This window comes from Lynx rufus, unplaced genomic scaffold (genome assembly GCF_022079265.1).
Source record: "Lynx rufus isolate CCGP_SWC_20201006 ecotype Redwood Valley unplaced genomic scaffold, mLynRuf1.p SCAF_1, whole genome shotgun sequence".
Taxonomy (NCBI): domain Eukaryota; kingdom Metazoa; phylum Chordata; class Mammalia; order Carnivora; family Felidae; genus Lynx; species Lynx rufus.
The window spans coordinates 145119025-145145300 of NW_025814823.1; the positions used below are offsets into that span (position 1 = coordinate 145119025).

At 34.8% G+C, this 26276-nt stretch overlaps 1 protein-coding gene across 3 annotated transcripts in view; it reads right to left on the reverse strand.

The window, feature by feature from the left end:
- The window catches only part of SSBP2 (single stranded DNA binding protein 2), a 312057-nt gene that overhangs the window by 59058 nt on the left and 226723 nt on the right, over positions 1-26276 (reverse strand). For all 3 annotated transcript variants that reach the window (XM_047088611.1, XM_047088601.1, XM_047088621.1), the window contains exon 6: positions 10195-10254. In XM_047088611.1, the coding sequence (XP_046944567.1) occupies positions 10195-10254 (60 nt within the window). The remainder of the gene's footprint in view (positions 1-10194; positions 10255-26276) is intronic.

Here is a 26276-nt window from a genome sequence, read left to right on the forward strand (position 1 = left end):
AGCCACAGATCTCAATCAAATTTTGCCATTTGTCTCAGCAATGTTCCTTTTTACTTTCTGTGGCCAGGATCTCATGGACCACATGTTGCATTTAACTGTCATATTTCTTCACCCTCTCCCAAGCAAGAATTATTCCTTAGTCTCTGTCATGTTAACAGTTCTAGAGAATGGATCTTAAATTCTATGGGATGATCTTCTGATGCCTCTTCATGCTCCAGACTTTGGTCCCATTTTCTTAAAAGGAATACTGCAGCAATGATGCTGTGCTCTTCTCAGTGAAACTCATCAGAGGCACATCATGCTTACTCATCCCATTACTGGGATGTTAACCTTTCTCATCTAATCTTGTCATTGTCTCCCAGGTTTGTACACCATAAGGTCATTACTTTTACTCTTTGTAATTGATTAATTTTAGTGTTAGAGCTATTCCAAGATTGTCAGCATCCCATTCATCATCAATAGTTTATCAACCCACCAGCATCCACTGACAACTCCTAAGTACTAGGATAGTTGCCAAATGGAGATATTCCATGTCTATCATTCTTTCTATGCTGTTTAATTGGTATATACTGTAAGGAACAGCTCTTTCTTTCTTTCTCTTTCTTTTCTTTTTCTTCCTATTTTACTCAATGGTTGTAATCTATTACTATCATCACTTATTTTAATATTCAAGATTTGCCCAGTGTTCAAATATTCAAGATGGCTCTGGTGATCTTTTGACACAACCTTATCATATTTTGAGCATTTTCTTCCTGGCACAAGATGGTTCAAGTTCATCTCATATTTTTTCTAGCCTAGCTCTGAAATCAGACCTTACTTCAAAGGGCCCAGGGCCCTGATTCCTTCTAGTGGAGGACAACATGTAGACATCAAGATCTGAGATCTCAGAGTGCTCGTTGTAACTTTGATACATTGCCTTTTGGCTCTGCCAGTAGATGCTGCACTCAAAAATCTATGTGTGTATGTACACACATTTATATGCACACATATATACATCTCTAACTCCATATCTGTGTGTATGTGGCACACACATACCATAAATTCATATTCTCCAACACCAAGTCAACAGCTCCAATTCCAATGTAAAACCTCAGGATTATATTTAATCTTCTTCGTTTTTATGTTCAAATGTTTTCTCTAACAGTGGGAAACCAGGCTTTCATTGTCTTCAATATCTTTTTTTTTTTTTGCTCAAAGTATTTATTTGCTCAGTATAACAGATCTCCCAACTATAACAACCATTTTTTTTTTGTCACCTCTGGGCCACTCCTTCCTTCCTCCCTGAATGTCTTAGCATACAGGGGAGGTAAGGGCTTGTTATATGCATAAAAAAATTTTTTTTTAATGTTTATTTATTTTTGAGAGAGTGAGAGACAGGGACAGAGAGAGACAGGGAGACAGAGAATTCCAAGTAGGCTCCGCTCTGGCAGCTCAAAGCCTGATGTGGGTTTCAAACCCACAAACCATGAGATCATGACCTGAGCTGAAATCAAGAATTGGACATTTAACTAACTGAGCCATCCAGGCACCCCTTATGTGCCTTTATAGGATTTTATACTCTACTTTCATAGAACTTAAATACAATCACGGCTCATTTTTCTTTCTGTATCTCCAAAAGACTGTAAACTCTGAGGAAGTGTAGAACCTATCTGTGCCTTCTGGTTCAGAGAAGTATTTACTGAAGGACTAAAAGAAATAAAGTTTAGATTGGGCAATTTTAGGAATCATCAGTGATAAAATCCTAAGAATGAAACTGATTTCAAAGAGAAGAAAAAATATCAACAATATAATTCTTTAAAAATACTAAGGAGAGGGAGGCCTGGATGGCTCAATTGGTTAAGCATCCCACTTCAACTCAGGTCATGATCTCATGGCTGATAAGTTCAAGCCCCGCATTGGGCTCTGTGCTGACAGCTCAGGGCCTGGAACCTGCTTCGGATTCTGTGTCTCCCTCTCTCTCTGCCCCTCCCCCATTCACACTCTGTCTCTCTGTCTCTCCCTGTCTTTCTCTCAAAAATAAACATTTAAAAAAATTAAAAAAAAAATACCAAGGAGAGGTAGGAAAGAAAACTGAAACGGAATAGGTATGAAATTAGAAAGTGGACTAAGACCAAAATTCCAGAATGCACAAGGTAAGTTTTAAAAAGGCAGAAGTAGTCAACACTGTCAAAAGTTATGTAAAAAATGAATTTGGAACACTGAAAATATGTGACTAATTAGCATTATCTTCAATTGTGAGTCTGGAATTCTTGCTTTCTTTTAGGTCCCCAAATGGTTATACTCTGGACTTCGATTTCTGAATTTCTAAATCTCATTACAGGCATCATGTTTTAGCCCTGGAAACCATTTTCTTCAAAATTTTACTTTTTGTTGTTTATCTTAGAATATCAGAATAGTTGACAAGTCTTTTAGTTTCTATTCATCACTTAAAAATACAGATAATCTCGATCAATATCAAGTTGTCTTTCAAAATGAGTGTCCTTTTCCTAAATTTAACTCTTTAGTCATCAGTGTTTGTCTTTTGTTAAGTCAGATTTCTAACTTTTAAAAGATTTTTATCAGTCCTGGGATTACCAGATGATGGTTTTGGGTATAAACAAGACCGTAATTGTTACATTTCTTAAAACTTTAATATCAGGAAAAATAAATTTATACATTTTGGGGTTGATATTATTTTCATATTTTCTACCATGCTAATTACATTCTATTAGGACTTGTTTAACTAGTCACAAATTTTGGCACACAGTCTTTGTTCTATAAAAGATCTTCACTCTGATAGAGAAAATAACACTAATGATAAGGATGCTTAGTAATAACAAACAGTATCAATAATAATATACACTTCTAGTTCTTTATATTTATTATTTAACTCAATGCTTACAACATCTCATGAAGTTATTATTATTAATCCTTCCTGATGAGAAGAAACAGATTTAATACAGGAGTCTTCCCTTATCTATGGTTTCACTTTCTGTAGTTTTAGTTACCATGGTCTACCTTGGTCCTGAAACAGAAGAGCAGCGTAAAAGCTATGCCACAGTGACCACGTCATTCACCTCACATCATCTCATCATGTAGGCATGTGATCATCTCACATCATCATAAAAAAAGTGAGTACAGTACAATAAGATATTTTGAGAGTGTACCACATGCATAAAACTTTTACCATTTTTATACTTGTTACATTTTATTATTGTTGTTGTTATACAACTCTACCTAATTTATAAATTAAACTTTATCATAGGTATGTTTGCATAGGAAGAAATCATAGTATATAAACAATTAGGTACTATCCGTGGTTCTCACGCATCTACTGGGGATCTTGGAAGATATCCTTTATAGATAAGGGAGCACCACTATGCGTAAATAATTTGTTAATTTGTTGATGGCTATACTACTGTTAAGTAGCAGAGCCAAGGCTTCAAATCAGGTCAACATACTCCAGAAGTTCTAAATATAGGCCTTAACTCCTAGGATTTAAAATAAATGAAATAATACGAAATTTCACTTAAATAGAAACAATTAAATGGAAGAATTTCTTGCTTCATAAAAAAATTAGTTTACAAAGGATTCATTACATGATTCCAGTGGTAAACCCCACAAGGAACTTAAGATTCTGGTACATATTTCCTTGAATATCATTACATATACTGTCTACTCATAGAGACTAGATGCTCACTGATGATTTTAAAAACGGTGAATTTATCAAGGCTTTTATGATATAATTTAGTTAATAATTTTGAGCTACAACATTTTTAATAGGCCCCCTCAATTATATGAAATGAAGTAAAATCATATAATTAAGAAAGTTCAAAGGGATTTTAAAAATACTTGAGTCTATTCTCATTTTACTGCTAAGAAAATCAAGACCCATAAAGGTTAAATGACTCGCTTGAAGTCATGTGTTTCTGGGCATTGGTGGCATTTGGACCTAAGATGATTGATACAACTGAGGTCCTTTCAACAACACCACAGTCATTTTTTTTTTCCCCTGGAAAAAGGCACTATCAGTAGAAAAGATATCAAAATACAGAAATGTTATTCAGTATAGAAAGATATTCGTCTTCAAAGCACAATTCATGGGGCACCTGGGTGCCTCAGTTGGTTAAGCATCTGACTTCGGCTCAGGTCATGATCTCATGGTTTGTGGCTTTGAGCCCCATCTCAGGCTCCACCCTGGCAGTGCAGAGCCTGCTAAGGATTCTGTCTCTCTCTCCCTGGCCCTCCCCTGCTCACTCTGTCTCTCAAAATAAATAAATAAATGAAAAAAAATAGAGAGAGTGCATGCAAGCAGGGGAGAGGGGCAGAGAGAGAGAGACAGAGAGAATCTCAAGAGACATAGAGAATCTCCATGCTCAGTGTGGGGCTTGATCCCACAACTTGAGCCAAAATCAGTCGGAGATATGTAGGTGCCCTCTTTTTTCTATGTATTAACCACTGCAAATACACTATCCAATATACAGCCCTTTGCCACATGCAGCCAGTTAAATTAAAATTAATACAGTTTTAAAAAGTTCCATCGGGCAGCACTGCATTAGGATGCCAACTCCACAATAAGAGGGATTCTCATTAGTTTGTTGATGTTTGCCCACAAGTAGAATGGTGTCTGGCACATACTAAACCTCAATGAGTATCTGTTGAATGACTGAATCTTTTTTAATGTTTATTTCTTTTGAGAGAGAGAGAGAACAGGGGAGGGGCAGAGAGAGAGGGAGAGAGAGAGAAACCCCAGCAGGCTGCAAGCTGTCAGTGCAGAGCCTGACGCCAGGCTCGATTTCACCAATCCTGAGATTGTGACCTGAGCCAAAATCAAGAGTCGGGTGCTTAGGGGCGCCTGGGCAGCTCAGTCAGTTGGGTGTCCAACTTTGGCTCATGTCGTGATCTCATGGTTCATGAGTTCGAGCCCCATGTCGGGCTCTGTGCTGACAGCTCAGAGCCTGGAGCCTGCTTCAGATTCTGTGTCTCCCTCTCTCTGCCCCTCCCCTGCTCATGCTGTCTGTCTCTTACCAAACAAATAAACATTAAAAAAAATAAAAAAAATAAAAAAGAGTCGGGTGCTTAAGTGACTGAGCCACCCAGGTGCCCCTGAATATTTCTGAGAGATGTCATATAGTCCAAAGAAGTTTCCAATCAAATACATGGCAATGCACTTTTTGTATTGGTTTATGTCTAAAAAGGGAGTATCTGTGATAAAAATGTTATAAGATAATAAGATGTTTTGGCAAAAGAAGTAATTATTATACCAAAAAGCTCTATATACCTGTAACTTAAATTGAGTAAGACTGCACAGCATTTGCTATGTAAAGTTTTCTTGGTTTGGGAAGGAGAATGAAGTTTATTTTGTTCCAGACATTTTGAATTTGTTAATTTCCTGTGTCTTACAAAGGTAGGAATTGGAAAGGGTATATATCTCAGGATACACTCATAATTCAAAGTTATAAGGAAAATAGGTTTTTAAATGTGTTTCAATGGATTTCAAATAATAATTTAAATACATTAATAGTGTAATTATCATAACAACAAAGAAATAAGATCTCAATGACAGAAAGGAATATTTTGAACTGGCCAAAAAAACTATACTTTATTAAGTATTTATATTAGACAGGTACAACATTTAATTTTTATAGCTAAAGATTTACTATGGTCATCCTTACAATTGCAGCTAGAAGACTACTATTATTTACTCAGGGTAGAACATACTTTGCCTTATGCAGCTGAGGTCTTTCTTATGTTCTTACACTGATATCATTAAACAAAAGTAGGATTTTGTATATGGAAAATTTTACCAAGACAAAACTATTGGGAAAAGCCATGCTAAATGGCATTTATCCTGAAAATAGAACACAAAGTGCATTTTAAAATATAGATACCTTGTTATACAGGAAATGTAAAATTTATTTTTAGTATCTGAGAAAACATCCCAACAATTTTTTTCTGTTCAAATGCCTGTTGATAGTTTCTCTATGAAAAGTGATGAAGAAAAGTCTTTTTTTTTAAGATTTGCCTATCCTTAGCATATATTATGTTTTTCTTTTCATCATGTAAGAACTATATATTCAATATTAATGGAGAATAATCTTATATATTGAATAACTAAAAGAATAAAACATCTATACTTTTATCTATGTACAAAATTAACTAGTAATATCTTCTAATCACAAATGAAATACTTTTTCAATGCAAACTTTAAAAATGAAGAAATAGGGGCACCTGGGTGGCTCAGTCAGTTAAGCATCTGACTTCAGCTCAGGTCATGATCTTGCAGTCTGTGAGTTCAACTCCCATGTTGGGCTCTGTGTGGACAGCTCAGAGCCTGGAGCCTGCTTTAGTTTCTGTCTGTCTCCCTTTGCCCCTTCCCCGCTCACTCTCTGTCTGTCTCTCTCAAAAATAAATAAATATTAAAAAAATTTTTTAAATAAAAATATGCAGAAATAAACAAAGAAAACACTCATAATTCTACTATCCAGAAATAAAGGACATATCTTGATAATCTTTGACAAATGTGTGTGTGTGTGTGTGTGTGTGTGTATGTGTCTGTGTGTGATGAGTGGGGGAAACTGAGTTTGTATAGTGATAAAGAAAAGGTGATATACTACATGACCTTTAAGCCTTCTTTATAGTTGGTAATAGATCATTAACATTTTATCATATCAATAAGTGTAATTCTATAATATGCTTTTTAATAGCTGCATATTATTTCACCATTTGGATATACCATAATTTAACTATTCATCTGCTAATGGAGAAATACCTTTGAGACTTTCAATAGAATAGTCAGACGCACTGTGTTTTTAGAATACCAAATCAGCTTTGGAATATAAAATGGTCAACAGCATTAACTATGTCACATACCTGTTTACAGAGTTTCAGGAATGGTCAAAAATAGAGTATAAACTCAAAATTCTATAGGATCAATAAATCAATAGTTTATGCTTGGTATCACTCATTAACAGTCTCTGCATTCTGGCTGCCTTGGTTTCCTCAGCACAGTGTTCAATAAACATTGTGAATTTTTCTGGTTAAACGTTTTACCTAAGAGAAGGATAAAGACTTGTTCTATTCCAGGTTACAGATGCTTCAACACCAATGATCTCTTCTGATGGTTGAACCAATTCCAATGTAAAACTGTATAGTCAAATATACTTTTTGGACTTAATTTCTATGTTTCATATGTTTTAATATGTATTTATTCTTTATAACATTGCATATGCTTATCATTTTACTTTTCTACCATCATTTTATTATTATTATTTAAAAAATTTTTCTTACAGTTTATTTGTTTGAGAGAGCCAGAGAGTGAGCAGGGGAGAGGCAGCTAGAGAGGAAAAGAGACAGAATACCAAGCAGGGTCCACACTGCCAGTGCAGAGTGTAATGAGGGGCTCGAACTCATGAACCGCAAGATCATGACATGAGCCAAAACCAAGAGTTAGACACTTAACCAACTGAGCCACCAGGTGCCCCACTTTTCTTCCATCATTTTAGAGACCATTACCCCTTCTTGTATTTTTTTTTCCTTTGGCAGAGTGATATTATAACAAGTTCCAAATACCCTGTACTATAAATATATATACAGTATAAACCGTTGTGAAGTTACTTGAGAACCATTAAAACCATCTCAAGAGAATTCAAGTGAAAATCTACAGTCTAGATTTTCTAGACTGTAGAAAAGTCTGGCTCATTTGGTGGGGTGTGACTCTTGATCTTGGGCTTGTGGGTTTGAGGCCCGTGTTAGGTGTAGAGATTGCTTAAAAGTAAAATCTTAAAAAAAATCTACAGTCTAATCATTAGTAGTTATAAATTCTGAAGAATCTGTTTATTAAAGGAATATCTTTTACATATCCAAAATGACTAGCCAACACCATTGAAGAGTATTTCACTTTTTATTTTCTTAGATATAATCTATCAATAAAACAAATTTTAATTAGTTTATGATCATTTTAAATGAAGATGAAATAAAAAACATATTTGTGTTGTTTTTATATGCAACATTCCAATTAATCACCAAATATAGTTTTTCTGATTCTACGTTAGTGACTATGTAAAGAAATTGAAGAAACATTCTGTTGCTTGGAAAGGTCATGCTCCTAACTAGGTTCAACATTTTGTAAAACATTATGTTTACACTATTAACACAATTAATTTGATCAGAAAATTCTTTTTAAAATAGTATAAATGTAAAATTATAAATTTGAAAGATAGATGTTTGAATTAATAAAGTTTAACTATATAAATGTGGGGGGGATGAGTAGACAAAAAAGAGCCACTCAGATATGAGTACAATTATTTTAAAAAACACTTAGGTAAAGACTTTAAGATTCTTGAGGAAAAATAGCCTGTATGATAATTCTTTATTATCTTTAAATTTTTAAAACATTTTTATAAATCCAAAAGCAACCTATACTTGTTCTTAAAAACAAATTCAGTCTAGGTTTACAATTCCACAACTTATTCCTCTTTCACAAAGTATGTTTTTCATTATATAAGTCTCTGTACATATGGAACCTAGCATTGTATGTTAGACATGGCAGGCATTTCAACAATGTCAAATGGATGCGAAAGCAATAATCCCTTAAGAATTTCATCATTGATACAAAATATATGAAGTCAAAATTTCTGATAACATACTTGGTACAAGAAATTCACGTTTCCCTAATTCACATTTTCAGGAACCTCTTAGATCTATATAACATACAAAGCTATGGATGGGATGTCTGAAACATTATGAAGACCCCAATGAAAGATACAACTTTCCATCCTTTAGAAGGAAATTTAAAAGATTCGGGCACCTATATAAGGGGATTTGACTGTCAATATACATAGGTTCACCCACAGAGAAAATAAAATCTCCATATGTTAGAACACTTGGCATCTGTGCACTTCCTTTTCCTATTTCATGCCATGTTTTCCTGGCCCTATGTACTGAATGCAGATTCAGTCTGAAGGAAAAAACTCCTCCAGCTGCTAACTCCCAGCACTATAACCATGACATCAGCCAGCACCACTGCCTGCTTCAAGTTCTCCCTTGGGGGTGGATGTGGGTGCTGGCACTCCTTGCTGTGCACTAAAAGCAGAAAAAAAACAGCAAACTGGGACACTTCAAGGACACAGCATAATTTCAGTAAGAGTTAGTAGAGGAGAAGCAGAACTCTGTTGCTATGAAATATGTTAGTAAGCACAACTTTGTTGTATTTTTGGTCAGAAAGGAAGTGGAGACAGAAAGAGAGTAAGAATGAAAAAGAATTTTGTGGAATAACAGGGTTTACTTTAGATTGCGGAAAATGCTGAGGTATACAATAACAGAATTAAAGAAAGTAACAAAACAATTATCTTGACATAACTATTTCATAAATAGTTTATTTAATTTCTTCTTGTGTTATGTAAATGCACATGTTCTGTATCCTGAAACTAAACTATAAACTCCTTTCAAGTAAAAACTGTGCATTATTCTCTTTAGCAAATAAGTATTCATGGTACTGATAAAAGAACTATGTAAGGATAAAAGCTTATGAAATCGCAGAGCTCTAGTAGGTAAAAAAAGTTGGAAGATCTATTGCTAACAATTTATTTATTAATAGATCTAACCCTTCCACAAGCAGGTATTTATATACCCGAGATATCACTATATTTGGGCAAAACTGATGTATTGCAACCATGATGTTGAGAGCATATTATACAAAAATAAACCAAAGTATGTTCATTCTATAGAAAATTTTATTACCATCTTTAAATAAAAGTATTTAGCATTTACCAAAATTACACACACACACACACACACACACACACACACACACACATACATATACAATTAAGTTCAGGGTATAGAGTAGACTCCAAGGTTCAACAAACTTTTCTTCTGTAAAGATCCAGATAGTAAATATCTGACTGCTCAGAAATCTGTTACTGCAGTGTAAAGGAAGTCACAGACAATACATGAATGAAAGAGCATGGCTATTTTTCAATAAAACTTTATTTACAAAAACAGTCAGTCAACATATGGACAGTAGTTTGCCAATTTTTGAAATAGATTATATGTTACTAGAAGTAGCATTAAATGGGATAGAGAAAGAAGAACTTAATGTTTTTATAGGTAAGAAATACTCACGAAATTTTTAAGATCTTTATTGAATCTTAAAAACAATAACAATAACAACAACAACAAAACTCAGAAACTTAAGTAGCACACGAATCTTACCTGGTTAGGTATCCTCAATGGGGGCCTTGGACCTCCAGGGTACCGAGGTGACATAAAAGGCTATTGAAGTAAAACAAATAAATAAATAAAACAAAACATAAATGACACAATGTAAAATAGAGATCTGAAAATAAACTGTTTTAAAGAATTGGAGAATTATACAAAACATAAGTCAACTTATTTCCCTATGTGGCTGCTTTCAGTAGAATAAACTCTTTTAAGAAAAATTACTGTCCTATTTTTTCATTTTGTAGAATATCTAGAACATTTTCCAAAGAAAATATAAAAACACCAAAGATGAATAAAGCTGGGGCTCCTGGGCGGCTTGGTCAGTTAGGTGTCCTACTCTTGATTTCAGCTCAGGTCATGACCTCATGATTTATGAGTTCAAGCCCCTATGAGGCCCTCTCTGCTTTCAGCGCAAAGTCTGATTCCAAGCCTCTGTCTCCCTCTCTCTCTGCCTCTCCTCCACTAACGCTCTCCCTTTCTCTCAGAAATAAACATTAAAAAAAGATGACTAAAGGGGCGCCTGGGTGGCGCAGTCGGTTAAGCGTCCGACTTCAGCCAGGTCACGATCTCGCTGTCCGTGAGTTCGAGCCCCGCGTCGGGCTCTGGGCTGATGGCTCAGAGCCTGGAGCCGGTTTCCGATTCTGTGTCTCCCTCTCTCTCTGCCCCTCCCCCGTTCATGCTCTGTCTCTCTCTGTCCCAAAAATAAATAAACGTTGAAAAAAAAAATTAAAAAAAAAAAAGATGACTAAAGCAAAAAAAAAATTTTAATGTGAATTTTATTAAGATAATGACATTTATTTATTTTTTTTTAATTTTTTTTTTTTAACGTTTATTTTTGGGACAGAGAGAGAGCATGAATGGGGGAGGGGCAGAGAGAGAGGGAGACACAGAATCGGAAACAGGCTCCAGGCTCTGAGCCATCAGCCCAGAGCCCGACGCGGGGCTCGAACTCACGGACCGCGAGATCGTGACCTGGCTGAAGTCGGACGCTTAACCGACTGCGCCACCCAGGCGCCCCAAGATAATGACATTTAATTGGCAAAAAAAGATTAGGAGATTTAGGCAACTGAATCTTAGCAAAGACTTCAGGAACAGACTTATTGACTATATCTTTATGTAAATTGGGTTCTGAACATATAGTTTGGACTGAATTATCCAGTTTGGTTATCAATTTCCTTTAATAATTTTAACGTTGCCAAATTTTTTACTTTTTTTTTTTTGGTGGCTTTTTAAAATGGTAAAGAAATTTCTTTTCCATATGTCCTTTGTGGTTAAAAAGAGCTTTGCCTCTCCTTTCTCAAGTGTTTGTTATAATTCAAAATAGATTATAAATTTTAAAGTTGAAATAATTTATTTGCATATTTTAAGCTTAGCAGATTATGAGCTGTGTATTTAAAAGAAAGAAAAAAATGGTCTTATATTAAAACTCAAGGCAGTTTATCTTGTTAGATGAATCAGATCCTGCTAAGATATGTTGACTCCATCCAGTTCAAAAAAAGTCTGAAAAATATCCTAAAAATATCATCCCAACAATGAGTGGATGAATATTTTTGATCACTCAGATATGGGCACCAAATTTTTCAAAGTTTATGTGTATCAAATTTTTCAGTGTATTCCTAAAATTATTCAAAATTTCATTTCTATAGAAAAATTCTATAATTTTGTCTACTTACATCACACTATATAATTTATTTAAATTCAAGATTATTACTTCATGTAACATAAGTAAATTATCCATTCTAAATGGTTGCATATCATGAAGTAATATATTAAGAATGAAGTAATATAAACTAAGGATCAATTTAACAAAAGCTTGGGCAAGCCAAATTTTTAGTATTTTACATAATTAAATTCCACATTTATAATGTATTTTCTATAAACATTTTAGAAACTGAACCTGCAGTTCTTGGCTACATTTTAAAAGCAGGGTTATTTTAAGACCTACCCTATGACCCAGCAATAGCACTGCTAGGAATTTACCCAAGGGATACAGGAGTCCTGATGCATAGGGGCACTTGTACCCCAATGTTTATAGCAGCACTCTCAACAATAGCCAAATTATGGAAAGAGCCTAAATGTCCATCAACTGATGAATGGATAAAGAAATTGTGGTTTATATACACAATGGAGTACTATGTGGCAATGAGAAAGAATGAAATATGGCCCTTTGTAGCAACGTGGATGGAACTGGAGAGTGTGATGCTAAGTGAAATAAGCCATACAGAGAAAGAGAGATACCATATGGTTTCACTCTTATGTGGATCCTGAGAAACTTAACAGGAACCCATGGGGGAGGGGAAGGAAAAAAAAAAGAGGTTAGAGTGGAAGAGAGCCAAAGCATAAGAGACTCTTAAAAACTGAGGACAAAATGAGGGTTGATGGGGGGTGGGAGGGAGGAGAGGGTGGGTGATGGGTATTGAGGAGGGCACCTTTTGGGATGAGCACTGGGTGTTGTATGGAAACCAATTTGACAATAAACTTCACATATTGAAAAAATAAAATAAAATAAAAGCAGGGTTATTTTAAAAAGCAGCATCTGAAAAATAAAATCCTAACAAGTTAATGCTGTATAGACTACTTCTATAATATCTCTTGGAAGATTTTATTTTAGATAATTTTGACAAGAAATTGTAATTGTTGGAAATAATAATTTCCAACAAGAGGAACTTTAGAGTTAAACAAGCAATTCAGTTTTTTATTACTGTGTTTTTATATGTTAATCATACAATTATCATATATTCTTACATCCTAATCTTCTATGTTAATCAGGATACTATTTTAAATGGACAGGAATACTGGTTTATTCAGGTATTATTGTCATCTCTGGTGACAAAGTGGGTATTCCAATTTTAACATTTCAATAATGTTAGTTTTCACATATTTGATCAAAGCTGTTTCTCTTTAATCCTTTCTAAACTCTACTCTAAATTGAATTAGTTAGTTAACTATACTGCCAACTAGAAGCTTATCCCAATACTCACACACCGTCTGCTATATTTCTAATCACCCAGTTTCATTTATGGAACTGCCTTTTAAATTCTGGACTAATTTTAAAAACTAGGAAATTAAGTATTGTGTCATTGGTTTTGGAATGTTTGCCTTTCTTTCACAAAGTGATGTTTTATGACATACTCATGAATCCAAAGTTTATCAATTTACTTTTTGAGACATGGAGAAATAAAAATAGGTTACTGATGATTCCTGTCTATTAAATTCACTTTGAAATGGAATACGAGGTAGAAATTATGTTAAAAATATTACTAACTATCAAATACTGAGGAAAAAATTGAGATGTACCTTACTTGAAATAGAGCATTTGAGATTTGCATATTGGTCCGAATGTAAAATGATGTTATAGTGTTAATTTAATGGACTATCTGAAAAGAGGAATTTCTCTCATCAATGGTACTATGAAAAAGTGTCTTTTAATGGGACTGTCATACACTCCTATCTGACTGTGAGGACCCATCAAGAGACTACTGAGGACAGGGAGTGCATGTGGTACCCAGGAACCTACAAAACTCTACAGAATGAGACTGGGAAAGAAAAAGATTCTCTCTTTAGTTAATTTAGTTCTTATGCATGCCCTCCTCCTCCAAGTTCAAATTTACAGGTGTTTTTGGAAAAAGAAAAGAAAACCATTTATAAATTCTAATCAATAACAATCCACTTAAAGCAAAAATGACAAAAAAGCTAGATGACATAAAAATCTACTACTTTTACTTAAAATACAAAGACTGCTATGGGTAGAGTACTTTTGATATCAAATTAGTGCTGTTATAACATAAGCTCTTAATATTCAGATTGATCCTTACCTTAAGTTATCTAGTTAAACACACAGGTCCTCACTTGCCTGCTTGTTGAGACAGAGACACAGCAACTGAACCCCAAAGAGTTTGCATATTAGCAACTGAGAATATTGTAATAATATTTGTACTCCACTATTCAGAAGCCAATTTCCTTGCAAATACAATTCAAGATATGAAAACAAGTTTAAATTATTGATATAAGAGATTGCCTACTGATACTATAGAGTATATCTACTGACAGACATGTTAGTACTCTCTGCATTAATAGCCTGGGAAGAACAGGTTTTTGAAAAGAATTTTTGGCTGTGAAATACTCTTTTACTTGGGGGAGAAAGTTTTTTTTTTTTTTTAATAGTTTGGGCATTAAGATATTTGCTTGAACATGTCATGATGGTGAATCAATATTTTAAATGGAAAAAGTCTTCACCTTCAAAAGGCTATTTATAAGGTGTGTGAAAAAAAACATTTGGGAGTCAGGGGACTGGGTTCTAGTTTTGTAGTAACACTAATTAGCAGAGGGGCCCTGAGCTAAAAAATCTTCGGCCTTTAATTTTCTCCATCTTAAATGAGAGAGTTGGACTAGATAATCTCTAAAGTCCTATAGAAAATTAAAAAGAAAAACAAAACTCCATTATTCTGTTATTTCCAGCATTACCCTTAAGTATACATATTTCTATACTGCAAATAGCTACAAATATTTGAAATGTGTAGGGGTGGGATGGGCACAATTCACAAACCATCTTCATCAAGGAGCTGGAGAAACTTATTCCTATGCTTTCCAGAGAAAAGGAAAACATAAAGAAAAAAAAAAATACTCCAACAGACAAGGATGCATTTGGTTCCGATCAAAGGCCCATTGGAAGAATAAAAAAAACTCAACTTATCAATTAAAAAGTATACTAGTGATTCTTTTATTCAACAAATATATATTAAATACCTACAAAGGCAGTAATGGACTAAGTCATTGGACATATGAGTGAACAAAGCAGATGAAGATCACTGCTCTCGGATTAGAATTTTTAAGGTTCTACTATTATAATTAGTGGGAAAAACAATTTTCTGGAAAAACTGTTTTCTCTATTAGTCCACTAATTTAAAGAAATAGAATGTTCTCTTCACCAAATGGCAAGTACCAGTGAAAACCCACAAAAAATAGTATTTCAATCTGGTGCCTTCACTCAGAAGTCATATTACATCATCCTTACTTGATAGAACATGTAGTGCTATGAGTGAATGAAAGTCAAGGCTATGCTTTTAAAAAGTTTTCCAAATTAGGCAAAACTCACACAGTCAGGTTCTTTATAACACAAGATAAAATGAGTACCACTGTTAGTATTCTGACATATGGAAACTACATTTCCATAAAGGCATAAACTCTCCTTTCTACATGTTTCAGCCATCTTCCCAGAAAGAATGCAATAACTCAAAGTAAAAGGAATAAAAGCATGCATGCACAAATCCAAAAAATCAATAAAATTTGGTGACTAAGAGAATAGGAAAAAAACAAAACAAAAACAACCCTCCAATAGAAATACCAACCAAGTGTCCAGTTCATTTCCCCTAAGTAAAGATCATACCATTGAGAGTCAGAATTTATTTCAGAATGAATGTCACTCAATCTTAAAGGATTACTATTATCCATTATATCAAGAATTATTCATGGAATTTTAAACTTCTGCTTCCCTAAAAGAGAGATTTTCCTTTATTCTTTGCCCTTTCTGCTAGTGGAGGGTAGTCTGCCTCTCTTATTTGATCTTTCATAAACCCTAGTGCTCTATCACAATTCCCTAAGAATTAGAAGAAACCAGCTCTTTCTCTTTCCTCGTACTACCTGGAAGTTAGATTGCTCAGTCTGATTCTTTGCTTCTCTGAAGGTGCCAAGTGTCCCCAATGGAATTGTTTTATTTACCTGTCCTGAAATTACAGGTGCTAAGATAAGAACCACTTAAGCCCTAAGTTCTTTTAATATATATACGGTAAGGGGTGTCTGGGTGGCTCAGTTGGTTAAGCGTCCAACTCGTGATTTGGGCTCAGGTCATGATCTCACAGTTTGTGAAACTGAACCTAGCAATAAGCTCTGTGCTGACAGAATGGAGTCTGCCTAGGATTCTCTCTTCCCTATCTCTCTGCCCCTCCTCGCTTGTACACATGTGCTCTCTTTCTCTCTCTCTCTCAACACAAACACTTGAAAATATTTGTTTATTTTTTGAGTATAGTTTTAAGCGTATTTGAGCATAGTTGAAATACAATGTTACATTAGTTTCAGGTGTACAACATAGTGATTCACACGTTTATACATTATATTGTGCTCACAAGTGCAACTACCATCTGTCACTATAATATTTTCTTTAAAAAAAATTTTTAATGTTTATTTTTGAGAGATCAGAGGGTGAGTGGGGGAGGGGCAGAGAAAGAGAGAGAGACAGAATCTGAGCTGTCAGCACAGAGCCCGACATGGTGCTCGAACTCACCAACTGTGAGATCATGACCTGAGCCGAAGTTGGACGTTTAACCGACTGAGCCACCCGGGCACCCCTCACCATAATATTTTCTAATATTTTAATAGTTTTTAGAAAACATAAGTATGACTTTTCTTTATAAGTTTTTTTTTTTTAATTTTTTTTTCAACGTTTATTTATTTTTGGGACAGAGAGAGACAGAGCATGAGCGGGGGAGGGGCAGAGAGAGAGGGAGACACAGAATCGGAAACAGGCTCCAGGCTCTGAGCCATCAGCCCAGAGCCCGACGCGGGGCTCGAACTCACGGACCGCGAGATCGTGACCTGGCTGAAGTCGGACGCTTAACCGACTGCGCCACCCAGGTGCCCCAAGTATGACTTTTCAACACCAGAATATTCTCTCCTTCTTGAGATTACCATGTATTCTTTCTCTGTCAAGTAAATTTCTAGTAATCCCCCAAGGGTCTGTTTAAAAATCAAGACTTTCCTTCTATTTCTTCAGCACTTTGTTCACACCATCATCATACAGGATTCCGTACACTGTAGTATAATGTGTGCCCTGGTGTGAAGGAAATCCACTTCAGAGGAAAGAACACAAAACCATAGTAGAGCAAGTCATTATCTTAACGCTAGGGAAATTAATCCATAAAATAAAACTGGTATTCACAAGAATCCTTAAAATTGAGGTGGCAAGACATAAATCACCTTATATCTTATTTTAAATATTTCAGAATGGCTTTAGAAACTCATTAAATATTAGCCTTTGAGAATAAACTGATAATAAAGAAAATTTAAAATCATTAAAAATGATGACAATAAATTTCATATATTAAAAAAAAAAAGAAAAAAAAAACTGAGAACAAACTGAGGGTTGACGGGGGGGGGTGGGAGGGAGGAGAGGGTGGGTGATGGGAATTGAGGAGGGTACCTGTTGGCATGAGCACTGGGTGTTGTATGGAAACCAATTTGAAAATAAATTTCATATTTAAAAAATAAATAAATAAATAAATAAATAAATAAATAAAATCATTAAAAATGAGTGTCTTTAAAATCCCACTTAAGCATTCTCTGTGTACCATTTATATACTATATATACTACATACTTGTATATTCTTTATACAATTTTTCTATATACTATATTTTATTTTCAAACCACAATTTACAAAAAATCAGTGACAAAGGGAAGATAATACTGATTTCTTTAGAATGGACAAATGTAACATTTAGAACAAGAATTAGAAGAAACCAGCTCTTTCTCTTTCCTCATACTACCTGGAAGTTAGATTGCTCTTCTGAAGATTGTTCTAAAACATACAATTTTATAGGACTTATCTAACATAAAATAACTGAAATTTTTAGGACAAAATTATTCATGTAAGATTTGCTTATAATTTTGAAAGAAATAGTATCTTTTTAAAATACAAAGAAACAATTACCAAGTTTAAGAACATATGAACTTAAAAATATTTAAAAAATGAATACTCAAACAGTGACTTCTTCACAAAATTACTCAATGGAAGTTTTATAAGCTTTCTATTGTACAATTATAATAAAATCTGACTTATCAAATTTTATTTGAATGTAACTTTTTGACACATTTTATAGCACAAAGTTGTACTTTTTAGAGTTTACTAGATCAGCCTCCTTACTCTGTAAAGAAAACCAAAGACCTAATTTTTTACCTGCCATTTTAGTTTTCTTACAGAGAAAACAGTTCCAGTAATACCTTTACAGAATGAAGGCAGGTACACATACAACCGGGTGACTATAAATAAACTGCCTGACTTGGCACTTTCTCCTTGGCCCCCCAGCAATGGTGCTACCATTCACTTAATGCAGAATTCTTTACCCTTGCTAGTTACCACTCAACCAGGAAAAGCTGAAAAGGCAGTGGTATTTCAGGTAAGTTTATTTGCATACAAAGCACTAATTAGCATGTGCTCTTGATTCACTGAACTAAAAGCAATGCAACAATTGAAATAAAATAAATTTAGTAACCTCTAGCTCTCTTTTCTTAAATACTTTCGGTAGGGTTTTGATAATATATGTTGTCTTGACTGCACTTATTAATGTTTTTAAGTCACATGCCAAAAGGGAATAGAAGATGAGTGGGGAATGGTGATAAATGGACGTGGAATGACTAGAAGCGTATCATCATTATAATCAAACTTCATTATAATATGATAACTTATAGTGAGGTTCATGAGAAAGGAAAGGAAGCAGTTAGCACATTCTAAGAGAGAACGCACAGAGCTGCATTCAGTAAATATTTGGTTGGTTCCATAGCTGGTTCATTGACTAAAAGAATGAACAACATTGATGGAAGACTAAAAACCAGCACAAAATAAAGTTTCGTTCCCTTGTGTAAAATCTCCCCTGACCAATGTGTCTTGTTAAAAATAGATAATATTGGGGCACCTAGGTGGCTCAGTTGGTTAAGCATCCAACTTTGGCTCAGGTCATGATCTCGCAGTGCATGAGTTCAAGCCCCACGTTGGTCTCTGTGCTGACAGCTCAGAGCCTGGAGCCTGCTTTGCATTCTGTGTTTCCCTCTCTGCCCCTCCCCTGCTCTCTCTCTCTCTCTTTCTTAAAAATAAATAAACATTAAAAAATTTTTTTTAAATACACAATATCTATTGACAATGTAAACAGTAAGCCACAGTATTAGCACAGTATATCTGCTTTGTCTAGTGAGAACATAGTTATAAATTAGAGGGGAGAATTCTGCTTGATTAAATAGGATAATTTATATTTTCCAGAGGACAGGTAAGGAGCAAAGTGTTGACCCCAACAAGATACTACATTATAATTACAATATCCCTATCAACATCTAAGAGAATTTATAATTTAGATGACTAATAAGGCCTTTTACTCCCTCCTATCACTTTCGGGTTTCTTTTACTGTTTCTGGGTGTCAAGGTTAAAAATAATGTTTCTTAGTTTTATAAGACTAGCAGTATTTAGTTGCCAGTTTTTGGTATAAAAGGATATCAGGTTAATTTACATATGATTTGGCAAAACAAACAAAACAGAACAAAACTGTGGTGACTTAATTGAACTTTTCCTGAAGCTCAGACCAGCCTTGAGAACTGCTAACAATTCATTTGCAGTTCATTTTTCAGCTGTCTCATACAGTGCTGTGTTTATACAGGGAACCTTACCTCCTCTTTCTAGACTGAAATATATTCAAAGAGTGATAATCCTCAGGTCTCAGAAACAACATGGTTAAGCATACAGATTTTTTTCCCACTAAGGAAAAGCTCAGCATTTGAGTAAGAACATTTAACATTCTACCTTCTTAATATCATATTGTTTTTAGCACATAACCATTAGTCCAAAAATCTGTAAGAAAATGGTTATTTGCCAAGGAGTAATTTGCTTCTATCACTATTTAGGCAATAACAAAAGACGCAAAGTTACATATAGACAGAAAAAATATTATATTAATTACATAAAGATCAAATATGTAGCTCACTTGGTCCTGTGAAGATATGGCTTTAGACAGATTTAATCTTTCTTTTTCTATTTTTAATGCACTGTTTTAAGCAGACAAAGGGAATAAGACACAATTTTATGACATGAAAATTATTCTAGAATCTTTCAAGGAAAAAACTTCTCTAAAAAATCATTTTAGAAATGATAAAGTAGGTTATAATTATTTTTTATACTTCTGGAAAGGTAGTAAAAAATATGTTCACTATACTATTTTATCCAAAGAATAAACATTCTTTTAAACACTAAATATTACTTTTTACTCATTCTGTGTCTATTTTTTAATTAATTTAGTTTTCTTTACTGTATACAACTTTCCTATGTAGATTTTTCTACTTTGCTATTCCATATTTTACTTACAAGTAAATCTCTATCTTTTTTTTTTAAGTTTATTTATTTTTGAGAGAGAGAGCGAGAGAGCATGGAAGGGGCAGAAAGAGAAAGAATCCCAAGCAGGATCCTCACCATCTGCACGGGAGCCCAGTGTGGGGCTGGAACTCATGATCTCATGGATCTCAGGAACCATGAGATTATGACCTGCGCCAATATTAAGGGTCTGACACTTAACTGACTCAGAAGTAAATTTTTATCTTAATTCTAACTTTCCTAAAGTCATGAGCTATCAAAAATAAATAATACTGAGATTATTATTTTGAATAACCATTAGGGTTGTGACCTCTGTATTTCACTACAGCCATCTTTCATATAGTAAAAGTGTTCACATATTTCAATTCTTATAATTCCATGAGATGCTTCATGAGTTTTCTGTAGAAAAGTAATGAAGCATAAATTATACATCAAATGAATTTCGTCAAAGTTACTTTACAATTCATATATCTTAATTTGTTTAGTTTCCTTTCTGTTTTCCATAAAAACCTCCATCAGACATTACTGACACCCCAGTGGATAAGATACTCTTGATTAACACATTTTAATTCCAACCAGTATTAAACTAATTTAGCTCACAAAATGACATACTTGTGCTAGCGCATTCTGCTGATAAGCATAAATATGTAGCTTATCTCCCATACATCTTAGATATTCTATCATCATCAACACTTAATTAAAATAACTCATATAAAATAACTGTAAAGTATTACCAGATCCAGTTTTCTAGATGCTATTTTGGCAAGGCTAATCCAATTCAGCACAGAATTATAAGCAGGTTGATTCTTTTAATATGGATTTAGTCTAAGCATAAAAATTGCTCACTTACATTATGGGCCTTTTCAAGAAGATGAGACTATTTTTCAACCCTTCATTACCTATGTTAGAGGTGTGTGGCAATGGACTTCTGGATTCTGAAAGGGGACCATGCTGTCTGCTGGTCTATAAAAGTTTGACAACATTTTACAAAAAACTTTAATAATTTGTTTTAGATCAGTTTATATTCACAAATACATACAGACACATTTGTGTGTGTGTGTGTGTGTGTGTGTGTGTGTGTGTCTGTGAGGCAAGTAGCTGGAGTCCTACATAAGCTAAATCTGGCCCTGTACTGCCTCCTGCTACAAACTAAAGTCCCTGACAGATCAACCTATATTAGTATATTTAAAAAATGACACTATGGGTATGAAAATACATATTTATATGTATATAAATTTAGGATTTATAATTTAGGATAAAGTATCACACTGACTCCATCAAAAAAGAAGCTAAAGCAATCATTTTTCAAAACCACTCATAGTTTTTCATTGAAGAATGCCAAAGGATTCCCTTCTTCCTTTCCCCTATTTTATATTCATACTTACAGGTAAATTTGCTTCACATGACAGTATAGGAGAGAGGTACTTTAATGTACCTTAAAGTACCATTGTGAAAGAAAGAAAGAAAGAAAGAAAGAAAGAAAGAAAGAAAGAAAGGGGAAAGAAATTAGCTAGTTCGTTCTTATTCTTCTGATAATATGGTAGGGACATTTCCACTGATCAAGCAGTAGTCTTTTCAAATTCTCAAGTAGCAATAACAGTGTTTGTTAAACAAACTGACCTATAACCTTGGTCTTCTAATACAAGTGGCGAATTATTTCTACACAACAGGTTTTTACAGAAATTGTTAATGCATCAGAAAGTCTGTTTTGAAACTAGAGCTTACTAATTTGACTAATGCTAAAATCTATAGAGGTAAGCACTATGAGAAAATTCAAACTACACAAAGTTTTTTCTCCATCTCCAATTTAAAATATACATTTTCATGTACAAGCCTTATATAGATATATGTACACAAAACTGATAAGATAAATTCAACTGGAAAATATATTTACTGATGCCAAAGTATCTACAATCTATTATAGAATATTACAATGACAGATAACAGGTAGCATTCGCATTTGCAAGCACTGCAAACAATTAATTCTATTTTACTTTCTCTGAAAAGCATCCTGCTCCGATTAGTCTATTCCCTGGCATTCTATCTTCGACTCAGGATTACACCAGCTTGCTGGGGGTAATGGATGATACCTCGCAATAGCCTATATGCTCTTCTCACAGGCACCAGCAGAGCTGTTTTCTTTGTTCCTCGGCAGGGATGAACAGTTTATAATAGCCAACACTTCACTCCCAGCAGCATTTCTTTGGCCTCCCGACTTCTCGCTCTAACTACAACATCATCTCTTGCTTTCCCTTTAGAGCAAAACTCAATGTTGGGCACACTTGCTGTCTCCCCTTTCTCTCTTCCCACTTTATCCTGAATCTACTTTTAGCAGGCTTTCATGCTCATCACTACACTGAAACTGGCCTTATCAAGGCCACAAATTACCTCCTTGTTAAAATTCAATGGTCAATTGTCAGTCTTCAACTAATTAAAACTATCAGTAGCATTTGGCACAGCTGAATATTCCTCCCCTTGAAACATTTTCTCCATGTGGCTTCCAGGATACCACATTACCTGGTTTTCTTATCTCTTGGACTGCTCCTTCTCATTTTTCTTCACTGCTCCCTCCTCATCTCCCCGGCTTCTTGACATTAGAGTGCGCTAGGTTCATTGTAGACCTTCTTGTCTCCATCTATACTATCTTGGTGTTCTCTTCCAGGCTCAGAGCTCTAAATATTATCCACATGCTAATAACTCCTAAATGACTCTAGCCCAAGCCTGAACCATAAAACTGCAGGCTGATATTCTGTTCCCTACTCAACATCTCCTGAATCTCTAATAACCATCTTAGTCTTAACAAGTTCAAAATTAAGTTTCAGGTATTCTCCCTCATACCTCCTCTTGAAGTTTGATTTACATCAGTAAATGTCAACTCCATTCTTCCATATGAGTAGCTCAAAAGCCTTGTAGTCACCCTTGTAGTCTTTTTCTCTCACAACACATATCCAAACCATCACCACTATCTGTTGGCTCAAGCTTGAAAATATATCTGGAATCCAACCACTTCTCACCACTCTTACTACCTTAGTCCAGAACACAGCAATCTCCCTGTAGTCTCCCCATTTCCCCCCTTCCCTCCTATAGACTAATCTCAACAGAGCAGCCAGAATAAGACTGTTAAAACCCTCCACTCAGAGTAAAGCCCAAAATTCCTATAATGACCTTATATATCTGACCACCTTATCCAAAACTTTGGCAATAATGCCTATTTTCCTTTTAGGTTTCATTTTTCTCCCTCATTATCACAATCTAATATATCATATTTAAAAAAAATAATTATTTTGTTACTGTTTCCTTTAATAGACTTTAAGTTCTATGCAGACAGGGATTTCTATTTATCTTTTCTTTTCTTTCTTTTTTTTTTTTTTTTTTTTTATTTAATTCATAAGGGCGCAGGTGGCCCAAGGTCAGGGCTCTGCAGCTGGCCCTGGTACAGCACTCAGCCTCACAGGCCCCAGTCCTGTCTCTAGGAGCCCACCTCTCACTGAGCTGTGTACCTGCAGCCTCAGTCCCTCATCCTTCACCCCTGCCACCAACTTCCTTGAGTTGTAGTAAATGTTTGCTGCTATATGTCATCAGCCATCTTTGCCAGTAGTTCTCAAATTTTAGTTTGTAAGACTCATCTGTTCAAAACAAACAAACAGCAACAAAACCACAAAAGATTTCCAGCTCCACTTCTCCCCATCCCCAAGGATTCTGACACACTGGAAGCTGGGGAGGCTCCAGGACTCTCTTGTGAGTACTACAAAGAACACACTTGGAAGAACATTGTTCTTAGTCTTTACCTTTTAGGTTTCTTACAAGCTATCTAGTGGTGACCACATTCAGATGGAATAGGAGTGGGCAATTTTGGCTTACCCACTAAATGTGGCCCACCACTTGTTTTTGTAGATAAAGTTTCCCTGAACAGTTTTGCTACACAGTGTCCATGACTGCTTTTTACCTTACAAGGACACTACAACAACAGAGCTAAGTAGTTGTGACTTCGAAGCCTCCAAAGGCTAAAATATTTACTATCTGGCTTTTTACAGAAAAAATCTTTCAACTCCTCATATAGCGATACATTGTTTCAGAACACCACCTAGTGAGAAGCTACCTTTTAAAAAGGCTGAAGGCATCCTAATGTATAGTTAAGACAAATCTATCCTACCCATAGAGGGGATTTATAATATATCTAATAACCTATTCTTATCTTTAATTCCTCAAAGAATGGTGACCATTTTGTTTCTGTAACCAACATTAAATAAAAAACTAAAATTGTTATAAACTGCCTTTGTATATTTGCAATTTGCTATATATGCCCGCCCTCCCCCCCCCCCCCGCGCAACACACACCAAAGTAGCTATAATAAAAACTGAAGCACTCCAGGAAGGATTTTCATAAAGAGATCTTTTCAAAAGAAAAATCGTCATCTCAAATTAGCTGAAAAACAGATAAGCTATCATTAAAGTGAAAGGAAAACCAACATTGGTCTATGATAGCCAAGTTAACTTTTTCCTAAATATTCATTTTGGTAAATAAACCCAAACAGTAGGGTTTCTAACAGGAAACAGTTTCATTCCTAACTAGAAACCCATGGATTAACTCTGAAGCCCTGATACACTCTTTGCTCTCTGTTCATCTAGTTACTGCTATAGGATCCTTAGTTGTTTGAAACTGTGATTTTTAAAAAAAAGCTTACTTGGTTACTCAAGCTGAGCAGTTTTAATTTGTTCTAATAGTTGAGGCCAGAACAAGTTGCCATTACCTGGTCTATTACCACAACTGCAGGAAAGCATTATCAAAGCCAGCAGCTATTAGACACCTTTATTTTTTTAGGCTCCTTTTATCTTTGTATTAGAGAAAGACTTGTTTTAGTTTTGATGTTTAGAACCTCTGTTCTTTAAAGATTCAAAATTGTGTTTTAAAAATAAAATTAAACTTAATTTTTATGTCTTGACTTTTGGTAAATAAGCAACCTTCCCACTTCCATGCTCCAAATCCCAGTGTATTTAGTTATGAAAAATACTATTTTTAATATTTGGATTTTTAAACTATATATACTGGAAATGTTAGGTGTTGCAGTTCAGTAAGTCAAGTCTACTTGAGATTTTCAGTACCCTACTGATTCAAACTAAGAAAAGATATACTAATTTTTTGGCTCATTATCTAAGATTAGAGATGCTATCTATAACTTGTAGGGAGAGGGACGGGGAGTTTCTCCTGGTTTAGATTATTACCTAAAACTAACTCTGAAATGGCCATGGTCAGGAAGGGTAAGAGGAAAGGAAAATCACTGGGAGTAAAGACAATATGAAAGTTAATGATAAAAGGGAATTGAGAAAGCATGTAGACTATTTAACTTTCTGTATAAATAACAGGGTAAAAAGGGTGCTACTGGTTAGAATAGTTGTATAGAAGTTTGGATAGGAACAGCACAGCAGATGAGTGCACTTAGTTTGAAAAAAAAAACGTTTTTTAATGTTTATTTATTTTTGAGAGAGAGAGCGCAAGTGCAGGAGGGGCAGAGAGAGAGGGAGACACAAAATCCAAAGCAGGCTCCAGTCTCTGAGCTGTCAGCGCAGAGCCCGACAAGGGGCTTGAACTCACGAGTTGTGAGATCATGACCTGAGCTGAAGTCAGGCGCTCAACTGACTGAGCCACCCAGGCGCCCCAAAAGGTATCCTCAAAATACACGACTTATCTCCAGAAATAAATTAAATATCCACCTCAAGAAACATATAACGAGGGCTTGTAAATGTGTTTTTCTTTTCGTTTCTTTTCTTTTCAGTTTCAAGACCATGAGATTGTTAAATTAAATAATTATTTTTTTTCTGAGTTTTTTATTCATTTTGAAGCTTTTTCTTTTAAAATATCAAGAATATTGTATTACCCTGAGCTTTGTTTTTGTCTTCATTGCTTTATGAATGTCATTTATATTCAGCTTTTTCAGGTCAATAGCAACA